This window comes from Hyalella azteca, unplaced genomic scaffold, assembly GCF_000764305.2.
Source record: "Hyalella azteca isolate HAZT.00-mixed unplaced genomic scaffold, Hazt_2.0.2 contig15387, whole genome shotgun sequence".
Lineage (NCBI taxonomy): Eukaryota > Metazoa > Arthropoda > Malacostraca > Amphipoda > Hyalellidae > Hyalella > Hyalella azteca.
Genome location: NW_025945243.1, coordinates 255,667 through 272,671, shown reverse-complemented (window position 1 = coordinate 272,671; position 17,005 = coordinate 255,667). Strand labels below are relative to the sequence as shown.

Sequence of the window (17,005 nt, the reverse complement as noted above, 5' to 3'; positions counted from 1 at the left end):
GTATACGAAAATTTTAGGGTATACCTCCCCTTAATAGATAATAGGTTCCCCCTCAATAATTTTACTGGGAACCTATTTTGTAGCACAATGAGCGTAAGCCTTGAGTGCGTATAGACATTATGTACGTGGGTTTAATGTGCCATGTGTGTAGGTCATGTGTACGTGAGTCTGCAGTGTCTTTAGGTCTTGTGTACGTCAGTCTGGTATGCGTAAGCCTTTGTAACGTCTTTTTAAGTCCTTTTTGTCCTGAGTGCGTTTATCCGGTGTACGTAAAAATGCATCAGGAACTTAGGACCTCATGCAATCCTCTACCCTCTTCTTTGAAAAATTATCTCCATACCAATTTTACGATAGAAAGCGGTTGGTTCATATATTTTTCATAGTTTTAACCTCACATACACATAGATCGAGTGGACTCATACTTATTGCAACAACTTCAAATATTTCAAGACAATTAGAAATCTGTTTTCGTAACACAATGTTGATCTTTGAATTTGCGACAAATTTATAAACTGATATTCCACTCAGCGTCCGCAACTCCCTCAAGCTTCTCAATTAAAATTTGAGAAAGATATGAACTTTGGAGGATAAAAATGAATCTCATTCACAGTTTCAATAAATATTAATGGAGAAAATGTGTACATCTACAAGTTGAAAAGTCGTCCGTCATCGGCTGCTCTATTTTGTTGTCCTGCACAAAGAAGTGATTTGTTAATTAGATTTTTAATAATCAATTGCGTCTAAAAATTTATTACAACAATGAAAAAAAATAGTTCTCATACAAATAAAACTTTTCGCATGATTTGTAGTCTTAAACGAACTATGTAGGGAAACGCATCGTTAACATCAAGAATTTTGGGTCGAAAGTGAAATATAACGTAAATTTTCATAAATGTTAATTTCTGTCCAACTACTTTTCTTGCCGGCACTCCCATTCAAAAATGACACCGCTTTGCTCGTTATCCGTTTAAACCGTTTAAAAAGTTCAACTATAACGTACTCTGACGAACAATTTTAGTGAAAATTGGTCTCAGAGATGACTCAGAACGCACCAGGGTTCAGTAGTAGTCGTACCCGCCATAGCCAACATCTAAGAAGATGTCATCAACGTAGTGGTGATGGTGGTGATGGTGGGGAGCAACGCCTATGATGTGGCCGTGTCCGTAGCCTCCATAGCCGAGGAGATGGCCGTGGTGGTGATGGTGATGGCCAAGGCCTACTACGGTTGGGGCCGCCGCTGCATAGCCTGCCAGCATCGCAAGGCACACCAGCACAGCGAGGAACAGATCCTGGGAGAAGAAAAAAATATTCATTAGGAATAAAATGACAATTTCTTTTTATTTTTCCTTCTCATATTTATAACGCGTAAAATTAAGCCCTAAAAAAATCTGTTTACAGAGCACAATGAAAGTTGTTTGCTCTAAATGTTGAAGTTAATTCAGTTAAAATTGTAACAAAGTGCAAAAATTACCGACAATAATTAGAAAGAAGCGAAAACGCAATTCGATATAAAATTATGAATATTGAGAAGAGAAATGAATTGCAATATGAAGTTTACTTACATACAATTAAATGAATATTGTTTTAAATCAGTCAATTGCAAATCAAGTGTTAAGTAGTTGTTTTATTGCGTACTGAATGACATCGTTGTTTGTTGCTAATATGCAACTGCACAATCGCATGATCATCGTTTAGCTACTGTCATTATTTTGCCCATTGAAATCGTGAATTATTCGTGATTTCTGTTCAAGGACGGCGTGCAACTCAAAGCTTAACGCCGTTCACACAAAAATAGGAGTAATGAGTCTACTTAGAATTGAGCCGGAGGTGCCTCATAATATGTTGCATTAACTCCGTTCGTTAACTTGAGAAAAATCAACCCTTATTTTCCTCATGTTAAGAGAAGTGGAAATAAAGAATTATTTATCCTATCATTTAGTATAAAATTATTTCTTCCCTGTGCCCGGGCATATATGAAATTTGATAACTAATTTGACAACAGACGTTCATAAAATTATGCTTTGATATTCTGTTATAAATGTCAATGACCTGAAATTACCATTCGAACGTCTATCATTTAGGTACCGAATTAAGTTCTGTCTCATTTAAATGAGCTGTGCCTCACCGTGGCACGTGCCATAATCACGAAGTCGACGTCGCAAGTGAACTCTGTGCCCGGGTCCCCGCATTTATATACCCGGTGGGAGGAGGTCATATACGACCACAGGTGCGCTGGCCAATAGCGTGACGCTCGATGCGTAGGACAACAAAGTTGTGATGAAGGAGGAAGTTTGTCAAAAGTTTGTTCATGAGGTGTTAGTATAACGGGGACTGACAACACTAGCTTGTAGAGCTGCATGTGTTCAACTACCTCACCGTTTATTTGATTCGAATATTAAAGATAATTCCTGCAATAGTAAGAAAATTGCTGTAAACCCGGTTCGGGATTCTGGAAATTGGGTCCGGAACTAACTGGCTTGGTCCTTGGCAAAGGCCGTCTGGGTCCTTGTAAAAAACGCAGCATCACATAAGTGCGTCAGAGGGTAGGGATAAATTATTTATGATAAGCCTTTGACTTAGTTTGTGGATGAAATCCATTTGGGAAAATTGATAATATTCTGCTTATGTGCAGTCAGGCAAGCAGTTGAATATTTAATTATATAGAATTATGTACGAGGGAAGTTGATCAAATTTTAGCGTAGATGCAGCAAGGCTTTTTTCTGCATTTAAATTTTGAGTAGCAGGATTGTCGGTGTAGTTTGAAAAGCAGTCTAGATTACGCGAAAACGGGCACTTTTTGAAATCTTTATCCTATGGGAGATCAAATAAATAATCTACTAGAAAAGAAAAAACTACTTGAAATTCACTAATAAAACTACAATCTGTTACATGGCTCCGCATAAATATAACCTGACTCGTAATTAAGGATTACCCTGTTACTCAGCTGTGCGTAGACGCGCATTACGAAGAGATGCCTTCATTGCTGCATCGCGATGATATGCTCTTTGCATTGCAATTGATGCAGAGAGTTTTCTATCTTAATTATGCCTTTCCGAACATCAAATCCGTCCATCAAATTCGCAAATCAAATCAAATCCGCTCATATCCGCCAGTCAAATTTTTTTCCGCCCATCAAATCCGGGCACCATGCATGGCTAACTGAATTGCAAAAAATGATAAATGACAATTTCGGTAAAAGGGAAATACCAAAAAAAAAAATAATAACATTATAAGGACAATTTATTCAGATCATCTTCATCATCAATTTAGGAAAGAGGTATAATCAATTTGGATGAAAGAATTTTCATTTATTTATTTAAGTGAAAAAATCATAATCTCAATATATTTATTATACTGTTGCTAATGCTTTGTTTTTTTTTCAGATTTTAAGCGAAAAAAATTCCTTGCAAATTCGGCTATCGTGTTCATTGTTCATTCTATTCTATCAGAAGGTATGATCTGAGAGGCTCGTCTTTGAAAAAATGCAATTAATATCAGTCAATTTTTAGGCATTTCTCATTTGCTATTATATTTTTTAGAAGACTTGCTGTCTTAATGCATGATTAAACTGATTTTCGGAAAGCTTTCGTCCTGAAAGCTTCTTGGTAGCCAGTCATTATTTTGTTCTCACTCATATTGCCCATGGCTACAGCAGCGCGTAACTTTCACCACATTCTTTGGCCTTGAATCGCGGCTATGAAGCGTCGCAGGAAAGAAAGATTCGGTAGTGCTGAGGCTGAATGAGACTGAAACATTCAAGGCAAATGGTGAATGAAAGCAAGGAATAACTTTGAAACAAAATGTATGCCAAAAATAAATTAATTAATGTCTAATAATTTGGTATTGAAATGCCTTTTTATACTTTATTTCTTACGGTACAAGATTAAAAATTGATAATAAAAGGCTGTATGTCAAAAACCTTGAAATACAATTCCTTCTCGAAAATCCTAATGTTGGGATAATTCTTTTGAAGGTAGAGAAAGTAACTTTTTTCCCCCAAAGACAGAGACTAAAAAATCCGGTACCATATACATGATCACGCATTGCAGTTCCAATTGTAGCTTAAATTGTAACTTCAATAATACATTGCACGGGCAAAGATGGATGACAATAAGTGTGTTCAGCTTGATGAGCAATTCTTTACAAAACTAGCGTCCATTGAGGCATTGGTGAAACTAATGAGGGATATGCTTTGGAAAGTGTAATCGCGAGTGTTAAAAGCTTCCAGAAATTTATTTATTTGTAGAAGATGGACACCAGATAAGCTAAGAGGAAAGGAACAGGTTCATGACATCCTTTTCGCACAGAAGCCTTGCGCTGGCCTAGATCTCCTGCCAAGAATAAGTGGCCGCCGGGAGCCCGGGATGGATTTCAACCGGGTAAATCGAATCCAGAAAAACGCGGATTTGAACCGGTTAAATCGAACCCAGAAAAACGCGTATTTCAACTGGTTAAATCGAACTCATCAACTCGGCTACAGACGTGGTCAAACAAATATCTCACTTGAATCTGCTTCACGTTTGAACTTTTCTCGTTTAATTTTCATCACGTCTATGTTGGTACATTTCAAATTTGCCTTATTCAAGAAATGAGTGCGGAGGTATCATAAGAAATCAAAAATCATAAAAAGATGAAAAATTAAATTTATTTTCCACCAGTAGAAGGAACGTGCCATTTGTAAGGAACTAGTTCGTGCCTGCCTTGAATGGTGCTTGAATTATGTCGTGATCCCCGCTTGTGTTTTTCAGAATTAAATTTTAGTGATTTATTTATTAAACAATAATTATATATATAATTACACAAGTTTATGACCCGAAAATTGTACTTAATTTTGCCATAATCCTTTTCATCGCATCACGATCAAATTGCTAGGCAAACCTCTTGACGTGATCGCTCGGAGTCCTTCGTGTATAAGCATTATCATCAACAAAGTCCTGTGAACAACACGAACATTTCGTCGCTCGGAGCTTGATAATTTCATTATGATTTGAAGTTTCATATGGAAACGGACTAAATCGAGGATAAGAAGCAAAGTTTTACTCGCATTGCGCTCTGTTAAGGTGGAAAATATTTGGACTAAAAAAATAAAAGATCCAATCTCATAACTCCCTTAAATTCAAGACCATAACACGCGTGCAAGTGATTTTTCCGAGTCCAGGTATGAAGAGGCATCTTGAAATTTATGGGATTATCTTTGCTATCGTTGCCATCTCTCACTCGTTTTTCTATTATAGATATAAATCTTGGTCTATTTACAATACAATGATTTTAATTTCTCGTTGATTGTTGCAAGTACTCTTGAATGAAAGTTTTACTAATGCAAGCCTTGATATTATGCATTTATGAAGTAATGAATGTGCCACACGGCATAGCAGAGTGGCGCAGCGGAAGCGTGCTGGGCCCATAACCCAGAGGTCCGTGGATCGAAACCACGCTCTGCTAAACATTTTGCGGATTCCTTTTATGACACTCACTTGTCACTTTACTGCGAATCATATAAAATAAAATTTTCAACAAATCTTTATATAAGATTGGTACGTTTATTTTAGAAACAGTGACAAGAATTATTAAGACTTATTTGAACACTAACCGAATATAAGTTGTTTAATTGTAAATTGGTTTACTATCATGTGCGGCGGTTGCTATTGCAGAAATTTGACACAAATTTAAATTATGAGGCCAAATGTCAAGTTTCAGTAGTATAAATACTAATTTTGTATTTCATATAATTTATTATTATAACATAACAGATTGTTCGACAGGCGATGGTGGTATAATGGTGAGCATAGCTGCCTTCCAAGCAGTTGATCCGGGTTCGATTCCCGGCCATCGCAGGAATGTTTTTGCGAGAGCGTGCATGTTTTGCCTCCAAGTCCCAGATTTACTTGTAGCTAACCTCACACGCGACCTGCTATGTAGGCATGGAAGTAACTTACGTGTCAGTAGAACTGTCTACGTTCCATGTTCTGACCAATTGAGACATTGCTCTGTCTACGCATATTATGTAATATAATGCAATATAATATAAGTCTCTTATACACATCTAGATGTGTATAAGAGACAGATATACCNCTATTTGTATGCGCCCCTATGATTTACTTGTATATCCGACCTTTAGAGTATGAAGATAGCCTACAACATAACACTCGTTTCATACTAGCTCAGTTCGTAGCCCGCGTCAAAACTGCCCACAATATTTCGGTGCGTAGATTTATGTCTTCATATAAGTTGTTCATAGTTCTGATGATTATTTGTTATTTTTGAATATTGTACGCATACGATGAAGTTTATAGGGTTAATATATTTTTTTGTTCCTACAGATACAACTTTTTAATCCAATAAAAGGGAAATTTGTTGTTGAAACCGTGGATATCCAAAAAAACGCGGACTTACGTTAAACCAAACCCCAACAAAACGAAAAGCGTTTTACACATAATATAATATAACATAATATAATATAATATAACATAATATAATATAATACAGGGGCAGTGCGGGCACGTCTACTAACGACACTTACCGTGTCGAGATGTACCGGGAGCTGACAATTTATTCTTCTTGTAAGAATAGCGGAGGCCTTGCGAAACTGAGAGGAAAGGGTTGCACCATAAATTGTAATTCGATCTTAAATTAAATGTAAATTGAAGATTAAACACATTCATTTAGTCTTCCACATTTCGCAACGAGAGTACACCGAGAGAGCTATGCAAAATTTGAAATGCGAGTTTCAATAGTTTTTTTTTTCATTTTATAGTATACCTCAATTCATACATATGAACGTAATTGTAAAATTACAGGAATTATCGAACACGGGTGCTGGTTATCCTTATATTATATTATATTATATTATGTTATGTTATGTTATGTTATATTATATTATATTATATTATATTATATTATATTATATATTATATTATATTCCAGGATACTTACCGTGTTAGGGTTCTTACCTGGGCTACAATTGTTTTATTAATAAGAGAATAAGAAGCCATTGATAGACAGATAAATTTTTTTCTGTAACAATGTATTATCTATAGAATATTGTATTACATATGTAATACAACATGTTTAGCAAATACGACACATACAACATATATATCATATTCAGAAAATACAACATGGTTAGCAAATACAACAAATGAATTTTTCTCCAAGTTCTTATTTAATTTATAAGACGTAATTTTTTTCTATATTTTGAAAACAAGAGCCAAATGGAACTTATATGATCTGTGTTTATTAATGTGATTATTATTGTAATTGTTATTGTGGTTTTTAATGTAGTTATTATTATGATTATTATTGTGTTTATTATTGTGGTTATTATTGTGTTTATTATTGTGATTTTCATTGTGTTTATTACTATAAGTATTATTGTGTTTATTATTGCGATTATTATTATTGTTTATTATTGAGATTATTATCAACTGATTCCAGGATTCAGGATTTTAAAACTACTGTAATTTACGATCTAAGGTAACGTCGGGCTAAGTTGCTATAATTTAAATCACTAAAATAATAGCGAAATGTACAATTAACGATAAATTTGAGTAATCGACTTTTTAGCATCAATAGTCTAAAAAGACTTTTTTTCAACTCACAGGTCGAGTTATTTAAAATATTATTTTGTTTAAGTGATATTGTCTGCTTATTTATTTGCGAGAATTCAACTTGAGCGGAGATATGGAAAGGCATCACTTGAATCTCTTGTAATGTGCGGTCACAGTACATAATCATGATACTGCATTTGATTTATATTAATATTTAAAATTACCTGCCCAGACCCGGGATCGAACCGGGGACCTTTAGATCTTCAGTCTAACGCTCTCCCAACTGAGCTATCTAGGCATGAAATATACGGCGGTATGTTCCTCACTATTTACTCATTACATCAATATTTTGGCTCGGAAAAAGTTGATATTGCGAGAAAAACAAGTGAATGCTATAATTCTTTTGAAGTGTATGGGGTTTAAATTCATGCGTAGTAACAGTTCACTAGAGTTTTACATCCAAACGTAATGTTTAAATTTTAACATGAATGAATATGGCTTAATAACAATTGTTCTTCAATGATAGTTGATGCACTAGTACTTTGTTGTTTTTTTACGTTGCCGCACGTTAGTATGAAATAACTATAAAAACTAATCAGAAATGAGGCGAGCTTTCGATGCTGATTGAAATAATTCTGTCACATTCGCCGCCTCAATTTGATTCATATGTTATTAAACTCGACATATATGATGTGAGTACAGAAATATTTACTTATTTTATGAAACTGAACTACAAATTTTGGAAAATTCCATATGATTGGGAACGCGCATTAATAATTAATTAATCGGAACGCGCAAATGATTCCCATGATTAATTTCTTCTTCTTTATATATCATAATAAACATCAATCATTGAGATCAGCTGTATTGTATTATGTGCATTGTACCCATGCTCGTTACTAAGGACACCCAAATTTTGTGCATGAATGACTTTGAATTTTACCCGCAAAACCAAACTAAACGAGGTGCCGTGTCAAGGACGTGTAGGACCAGCCACTAACCGCGACTCGAGTCCAAGTCTGAAGCATGTCATTGTTCTGGGAATGTTTGGCAGGACGGCAGCGGGCGTTGGTTACGCGAGATCAGCGCTACAGGCGCCGGCAGTGAACCGTCTCGTTGCCTCGTAAAGCAGGGCAAGCGAACCTGAAACTGACGTCAAAGAACACAATTTTCATTACCAGAGGACGTGAGGCTATGCAGCAATTGTTTCACGCTTGTTTGATTGCTTAGTGAAGCCCATCGTTGTCCTGTACATGGTGAACAAGCCTTGCAGTACAATATAGAGCACGAAGAGTAATTAATTCCGAGCTGAACGATTGTATCTCATTTTTGCTTATTTCTACAGAAAAATTAATACTATTTGTACATCGATGATTGATCCTACCATGAATTTTAATTTATTTAGAATTTAGGCATAATCTATTGAGTAATATATATGGAACATTTTTAACGAACATAATGGGTTCGTAGTCATCACAATATGCGGGGAAGGCAATATATACCTCTTCGTTGCTTAATTGTTGCATGTTTGCATTCGATATTGTTTGGTAACAACGCATGTTTTTGAATGATCTCATTCTCGATGATTGATAGAAAATAGAGTTAATAGCGATCAACGACGAGCGTTACGAGAACATCGAAATGGGAGGAGTTTGTGTTGCAATTGCGTAAGTGCAAAAATGGAAATTCGGAACTCAACAATGAAAAATAAAAAAAAAATCAACGCAGCTAAACGTGCTGAAAAAAGGGTATGCCTGAGTTGACCTCTTTTAATATATTTTATTTTTATATAAGAGAGAACTTTTTAAAAGTTGAGGTGTCGCAAGTTTTTGTAATAAGTTTTAACCGTTTGTGGTAAAATTTCGATACTTCCTCAAATAGATAAAATTTCATGAATAAACTTTTCATGGCGAGTCACTTAAGTTACAGATATATTCACGAATTTCAAGTCGTTGGAGCAGTCAATTGAAATTTTTTCGATGCATTTGAAAAATTGAAACAAATATGTATCGCATACACATTCCTAATTTCAGTTCGTCATTTCTTTTGAAAAGCCTTGATTGCATTTCGTCAGGTTTACTGGCGGCACTACCAACTAAATGTACGAAACTAAGTCTATCGAAAGAATACAGAATTAAAAAGACAATGGATTTTCAATAGATATTTTAATTGAGACATTTATATAGACGCTCGGCAGGAAAATAAGACAGTATAGACAGTATATCAGACGTTTAGACAGTGTCAGGTGCTGCTTGTCCAAGCATGTACTCGCTACTATTGTCACTTTATCCATATATAGTTATACCAACAGCAATAAAGGAATAATCTGATTGTCAGAGTTCATTTCCATTATCCAACTGAAGTGCTAAGAGGAAATGAGCACACCAGGATACACTAAGATAAGATAATATATAATGGAAATAGTTGATTCCCTCGGACAACCAGTTTATTAGCGACGCGACACTCCTGACGAAAGACGCTATACTTATATTGACCGTTTAATTACTGTCTTTGGTGTGACGAAGAAATATTGTTTATCCAGCGTATCTGTAGGGATGTCAATTCCTTCTATAGGGTACTATATCTATAATAGTATAGGTTGGCAGAATTGGTTTCTTTGAGCAGGTTTCCGTGACTCAAAACCCGAAAATTTTGTTTTATTGACAATTTTCTTATTAATTTTTTCAATGTATCTGACAATATTTTTAATTTGCACTGTTAAATCGAAAAGCAGGGTATACCGATGGACACTTTTATTTCGTTAAAGACGTTTCGAAATTTAACGACGTTTCGAAAGTATCAATCATTCGTTATCAAGTTACAAGACGCATCAAGTGATTTAATGTGGATCGACATAAGAACAAAGTCATGTAAATAGGATAATATTCACAAATCAGTGTTTGTCGAGAAATAATAGCCAAATCATGAAAATATGAAGATGAACAAAAATTAAAGCACCAAAAATTACTCTGAAAACAGTCTCGAGGTTCTGACAAATCTAGTAGTTTGAAGCCTCAGCTATCGCTTGTTGGTTGACGTCGGGGCTTCGCATGACGACGCTGGTGCATTTTTCCAGCACCGTACGCTGTGGGCCTCCATCAGGTGGTTCCTTGGTCCACTAGACTGAAGGTGGCACGTGAGACGTCGGCTTATAGTCGTATAGTTGTTATCCCGATGTAGTCCATATTAGGGAGAAGTCTACAGCCTTCTCTATTGCAGGGAAACTAATAGACTACAATAAAATCTCTTGAAAAGCCCCCGTTTTTTTGCAGAGGCTATTTTTCATTGCAAGATTCGTTATTTTCTATACTTTGTTATTAGTTACGCTTAAGATGTTGTTGGGTACGATGGATTGGGGGATCCGTTCATCTGCTTTATAACCGCTGGTCATTTGATTATTGTAGTAGCTTGTTGTGACGTTTGCGTTAGTCTCTGGTTCATTGTTGAGTCTGTTGATTTACGTTAATCAACATCATATATCTTTAGGAAGTTATCAGCAACAACACAAGAGAAACATGACCTTGTATAATTTTTTGGAGGTCAATGTTAAAATTTTCAGTGGTATCCAAATGCTCGAACTTAACGAACGAAATTAACTTATAGCTTGGCGGCGCCAACACGCGCTCATGTTATGCTCCGATGCCGACGTCGCTGCCGGAATTGAATTTCTTTACGAGAGTAAAAATGATCAAATTATCGGGGGCAACAGTAGCCTGAGCTCAATGTCGGTCGCACTTGCGATGCTCGGGCGGTTACGCCACCACAACCGACGGTCTCGGTGTAGACTGAGGACGCCTGAGTTGCTCGCAGTATAAAGGCGGCCACCGCAACCGTCTGTTATCAGTGTACTGACCCCAACCGCAACAGCAACATGAAGCTCATTGCTCTGGTAAGAGTATTTACTGGTTTATCTGACTCGTAATGTAAAAATTCCAAATTACGGGATGAATTTTTATTTTGTCGGCATCGACTTGAATTTATTGTTCCAAAAATTTTATAGACACGCGTGAATACCAAAAATAATGATGAAGTTCACAATCACCAAGCAGTCCCGACTTGACGGATAATTTTTTTGTAGAATTGATGAATTCAAATGAACGATTTATATATTGAATGATTTTCGTCTATCCGGCATTCATTATAGAAATCGTGTGTTAATACGGGTAGGCAAATAGTTCAAGTTAAGCGAATCAAGAAACATGAAATTCACACCCCTAGGGAATGCTTTCAATTTCAAATTAGTTAGAATAGTCTAGTTACTCACTATAATTTAAGAAAATTAATCAATTTGATGTACATTACATATTTGGACAAAATTTTACATCTTCTTTTATGATCTCCAAAACATGTATACGGATTGAACACTGTTTTTCAAAATCATCTTTCTATATATTCGTTTTGCTAGAGCGAAAAAAATCTATCTCTGAATACAGGATTTTTCGCCGTTCTTTTTTATTAAAATCGGTTTCTGTAAAAGTAAACAATACGCAATGATAAACGGCCTCTATAGGTTTCAAGGACAGGGGCTGAGTCACCAAGTTTTAAGGACACAGAGGGTTAAGTCCCTTTGATTCGTGATCATATTCGAGTTATTAATGACTGGTTGTATGATTATTCATTTAAACTACTATTCATACCGCATTTTTTAAAATTTATTTTCATTTGGAGAAAAAGTAAGAAATTAGCCTATAATTATTTAGTTCGCCTTAGGTAATTTTTAGGGGCTGCATGAAGCCCTCTGTAATGGGCCTAAAAACGCTACGGACTTGATGGAAGGAGATGGTTTGTTGCAATCAGTCGCGTTGATAAATTCGTTTTTGCAGTACGGAGATTTTTGATGATTTTCGCCCCCTCAAAAAAATTCTTTTTTAATCGGACTCTCAGTTATAAGCTATTTTACGTGTGAATTTGTGATTATGATCCTCATGTGATGCGAGACTGACGACGTTTGTTCAAAATTATTTTGAATACTTTTTATGAAAGAATAATTAGTAACAAACTATGAAATCTATTAAGCATTAACTGTTATATTAACCATTCTAACTACGATTAACCATTTCTAACTAACGATTAACCATTTAAAACTACGATTAACAATTTTTGTGTAATCTCAGACGAAACTATTGAAAAATGGAAGGAAATCATTGCTAATTTAATCAATAAAAGGAGGAACTTCACTTAGTATAACAATTTCCAAATCATCACAGAAAAAGTAAATTTCTGACTGTTGCTGGCACTCGCTGAAGTAGGACATAAGCGTTATGTCGATTCCGACATCATTTGTAATCTCGGTTGATTATGTTGTGTGCTACTTAGGCATTCGTTGTCAGTTAATACCACGAGTGGATTCCATAGAAAAATATCGAATCTCGGTGGTACTTAAAAAAAATTCCCCTAACCCCAAACCTCATTCAATCACCATGTACAGTGGTGATTCATCCGTATACGACTACCCATCACTTCGCAATTATCGAATTCATGAAGCACAATTTTAAACATCGTTCATTTCACCCTGTTCAATAGCTAGCCAATATTTGAATTGATCTTTTTCATTCGTGTAAGCAATTTAGCCACTTGGTCAATTAACAGAGTTTCTTCAGCACATCTTTGAACAATACTTTTTGGGAGCAAAGTTGGGGTGCACGCGTCTTAGCTGCATCTTCGCCAGTCGGACCCAATATTTTTCTGCTGGAAACAAAAAAATTCACCCATGACAAAAAAATCTTATCACTCGATGCCTTAGTCATCAACTTCGTCTGGTAAAATAATATACGCGTTCGGTATAAAATGGGACGATTCTAAACTAATGGTCGAACATTTGCTTTGAAAATTCTTACTTAATTTTAAGTAGTAATAGGTTCTATGCTTCTATCTCTCAAAAGAACCGCGCGTCCCGGACTGGAATTTAGATGCCATGCCCACGGAGGCCATGGTTATGCCAAGGGCTCTATAAGATTATCTTAAAAAGGCACAAATCTCTGGCAAGAAATATGGGGGAATGTTTGATATACATCAACGAGTTAACAAGATCAATCAGCAAGGACCGACCAATTGATCGCATGAACATCCCACACGTAAAGGTGGTAGATTTTATAAAGTTACTCGAAAAAACTCTCACGAACTCACTCTTTAAGGTCCATGTTCCTCCTGCTGTGAATCCTTCTGTCTGAGGCTGCGATATTCCTAGTGTCGTTTTTATTTTATTCTGATGTCCCTTTCTCAGATTCTATCCGTCGCATCTCTCCTTTGCGCCGCTTTGGCCTCTCCGACATTGCACCATGGCCACGGCTTTGAAGGACACGGCCACGGCTTTGAAGAGCACGGCTTCGGAGGACATGGTCACGGTTTTGGACACGGTCACAGCCATGAGCATGGTTTCGGAGGCCACGGTTTTGGAGGCCACGGACATGGGCACGGTTTCGGAGGCCATGGACATGGGCACGGTTTCGGAGGCCACGGTTTCGGAGGCCATGGACATGGGCACGGTTTCGGAGGCCACGGACATGGGCATGGTTTCGGAGGCCACGGACATGGGCACGGTTTCGGAGGTCACGGTCATCATGGTTTTGGAGGACATGGCAGTCATGAACATCATGGCTGGCATCACTGATTGAATTTGACTGTCTCCAATTGTGATTTATTTAATGATACATGCACTGATAGTAAACACTCCAGGAGGCTCGGATAGCATGTCTCTTTTAGTTTTTATCTTCAGCTCTATGCGACATTAAAGACTCAAAATTTCTCGCACCACTTCTACTCCACTTCTCCTCACTTTCAGTAAGTTACTTCATATAACGATCACTGATCATTCTAAAGCAAAGACGGTGAGTAAAATTCACTAAAAAATTTTTTGGGGATCGTTTGACTGAACATTTTCATTGCCAATACATCTTTATACGAGCAGTTGCAAAAATAATATTCAATTCTTGCATTCTATTGTTTCCTATACATAATTGACGGTTAGTATTTCAATCAAATTCAATAGCATTCAGCGCACTAGTACTTCTGAGGAAGAATTTCCTTTATTCCATCGGAGTGATAACGCACTCGAATAAATTAATAATATGAAGAAATTCAATTTTGTTTGAGTTTAATTCAACCCCTGAGCTCCTAATGTACGGCTGGAGTGTTTAAAATTTAGTTTTTAGCTTAACAACATTGAAGCTTCTTCGCTTAGCTTTAGCTTTTGTTGCTCTATGGAACTGACTTGATACTCAAGTTTTCCATTTCATATGTCAACAGAGAACAATGAAACGACAAAGACTGCATTTATTTATAGCTGCAGAACATGAACATGCAGATCGCTAATCTACTTTCGATGTTTTGTTTGGCGGCCAACAGAGACAAGCCCATGCATGTTTCACGGTGAAATGTTTGTATGAAAATATTCTTAGATATTATGAAATCACATACTCGAATATTAACAACGTCCCTGCGACTACTTGGTAATTCCTCTTTGAAGAAGGTACCTTAATTGTTGTATATTATATACCTAGTGCACGGAGCGTTTAATATTGTATACCACACGCTTGGTGCGTGCGTGCACCTCATGCACGACACGTGCCAGTATTACATGCATGGTACGAGCCAGTATATTACTTGCATGGTACGTGACTGTACCTCATCCACGTGTAACCATAAACACTTTCGCGAATTAGAAATAGTTAAGGTAGCGAGTCAACTTCGCAGAGTTTTACGTATTTGCTTTATGCGTAGGGGCTAAAAAAATGCCTCTTTCATCGAGTTCTAAACTACCTTGCGTTAGTGGGGATGAAATGAACACGAAGGTAATTTTTGCTACATACTAATGATTATCAAGTTGTGCCTGGGAGCCCTCATACAAAGGCACACCAATTCTTCAATACAAGTAGAAACTTATCATCCTTCGTTGACATGACTAGTCCAAGAAGACTGAGGTATGTCACTTGGGGGTAGGAGTTCAACTATACATGCATGAGCGTCCTCATGCATAGCGGTTACGAGAACATCATGTATGGCATGTGCATGAAACTCATGCAGGGTGCGTGGCCTTTGCAACAATCTTCCCCGGCAGTTAAAAAGAGTTTCATAGGTTCGAGGAATACCTTGATTCTAGCGCATAAGTGACCGCAACCCCAAACGTATAACAAAGACAATCGCGTTACACGCAGAAAAAGGAACGTTTTTATTGCCAGATCGCTCAGTCGAACGCATCCCGATTGGGCCAAAGGCGCAATTGGAGAGTATTGCAAGATTGGATCAAAGGCGCAATGGTGATGCATGTTATCAAAATTTTCCATTTTGGCTACCATCATTCTGAACAATATTTGAGTATTGCGCGAGAGGAAATGAAGTTGAAGAGTACAAGTAGTTTGAGATCGTCTTTTGATTACTTGCTTAATGTGGTGGCTTTCTTCAGAACACTTAGTTCAAACTAGTAATGGAAGGAACTAAAAACACAGAAATAAGCCTACAGATTAGATAAGCAGCAGGCCTCCAAGTTTTTAGAGCGACGAGTAGAAATGTTATATGATTACATTAAGCTAATTTTGGGCTAATCGAATTATAATATAAAATTATAATTGATTAATAATCGAATTATTAATTAATATTAATAATTCGATATTATTAATATTAATTAATAATATCGAATATGGATAGTTGTTGCCATATATTTGGTCATTTGCTTTATGCTTATAGCAAGACCTGAAAGCTGAAAGCAGCTTATTAGGTCATGGAATCATTTTTGTTGTAAGTGAGCATCATGAGCATTATAGTTTTTCAATTCAACCAATAAGTGATTTAATCACAGCTATATAGAATTAAATACTCATCTTCGTCAAAATCTAAATACAAAAACTTGTTCTGTCGTTATGTCCTAGCTTCTGCTTGAAGATGAATTGAAAACTAATCAGAAATATGGACCTGAAAACCCAGATAATGGTTGCATATCAGTCGGCTACCGAAGACATGCAGAGGATATTTCTACAAGCAAGAAGGGGCTCATTGTCTCGAATATGGTGGAGTTTATTCAATCTACGTGTGAAGAATATTTTGATATTTCATGGACAATGTAGGTTGTAGTTGTAAAAGTCATTGTAATCGAAAATTAAGAAAGCGAAACACATCCACATCAAACTGTTATGTTGCGGGAAAAAATTCGATACAAAAGTTTTATGTTTTCTGGACGTTTTAGAACATTCTCTGTCGATTAGTTCGATCGAGAAGTGAACTTTTCTGTGACCCGAATATATGGGTCTGGGTCCAGGTTTTAGTCACTTGGTCCGGGGCTCCCCGGACCTGAAGTGAAATTTTTCTAAGTAAATTTTCAAAAATTCGATACAAAAGTTTTATGTTTTCTGGACGTATCAGAACATTCTCTATCGATTAGTTCGATCGAAAAATGAACTTTTCTGTGACCCACATATGTTGGTGCGACGAAATTTTTCAAGTAAATATCAAAATTTTATATGTAA

General features: G+C 36.5%; 1 protein-coding gene, 1 long non-coding RNA gene and 3 other non-coding genes across 5 annotated transcripts; 3 read left to right on the top strand and 2 right to left on the bottom strand.

Moving 5' to 3' along the window:
• Positions 1-603: 603 nt before the first annotated feature.
• Positions 604-1,269, bottom strand: LOC108672825. The gene is made up of 2 exons (XR_001930925.2): positions 1,053-1,269; positions 604-691 (listed from the first exon to the last, which is right to left on the bottom strand). It is a non-coding gene; the product is annotated as an uncharacterized LOC108672825 (long non-coding RNA).
• Positions 1,270-5,370: 4,101 nt separating this feature from the next.
• On the top strand, positions 5,371-5,442 carry Trnam-cau. Its single transcript has one exon. It is a non-coding gene; the product is annotated as a tRNA-Met (tRNA).
• A 320-nt stretch (positions 5,443-5,762) lies between these two features.
• Trnag-ucc lies at positions 5,763-5,834 on the top strand. Its single transcript has one exon. It is a non-coding gene; the product is annotated as a tRNA-Gly (tRNA).
• Positions 5,835-7,772: 1,938 nt separating this feature from the next.
• Trnaf-gaa lies at positions 7,773-7,845 on the bottom strand. The gene has a single exon. It is a non-coding gene; the product is annotated as a tRNA-Phe (tRNA).
• A 3,509-nt stretch (positions 7,846-11,354) lies between these two features.
• Positions 11,355-14,628, top strand: LOC108672822. The gene is made up of 2 exons (XM_018160562.2): positions 11,355-11,436; positions 13,771-14,628. The coding sequence occupies exon 2, from the start codon at positions 13,826-13,828 to the stop codon at positions 14,159-14,161; it is 336 nt and encodes a 111-aa protein (XP_018016051.1). The 5' UTR covers positions 11,355-11,436; positions 13,771-13,825; the 3' UTR covers positions 14,162-14,628.
• Positions 14,629-17,005: the final 2,377 nt, after the last annotated feature.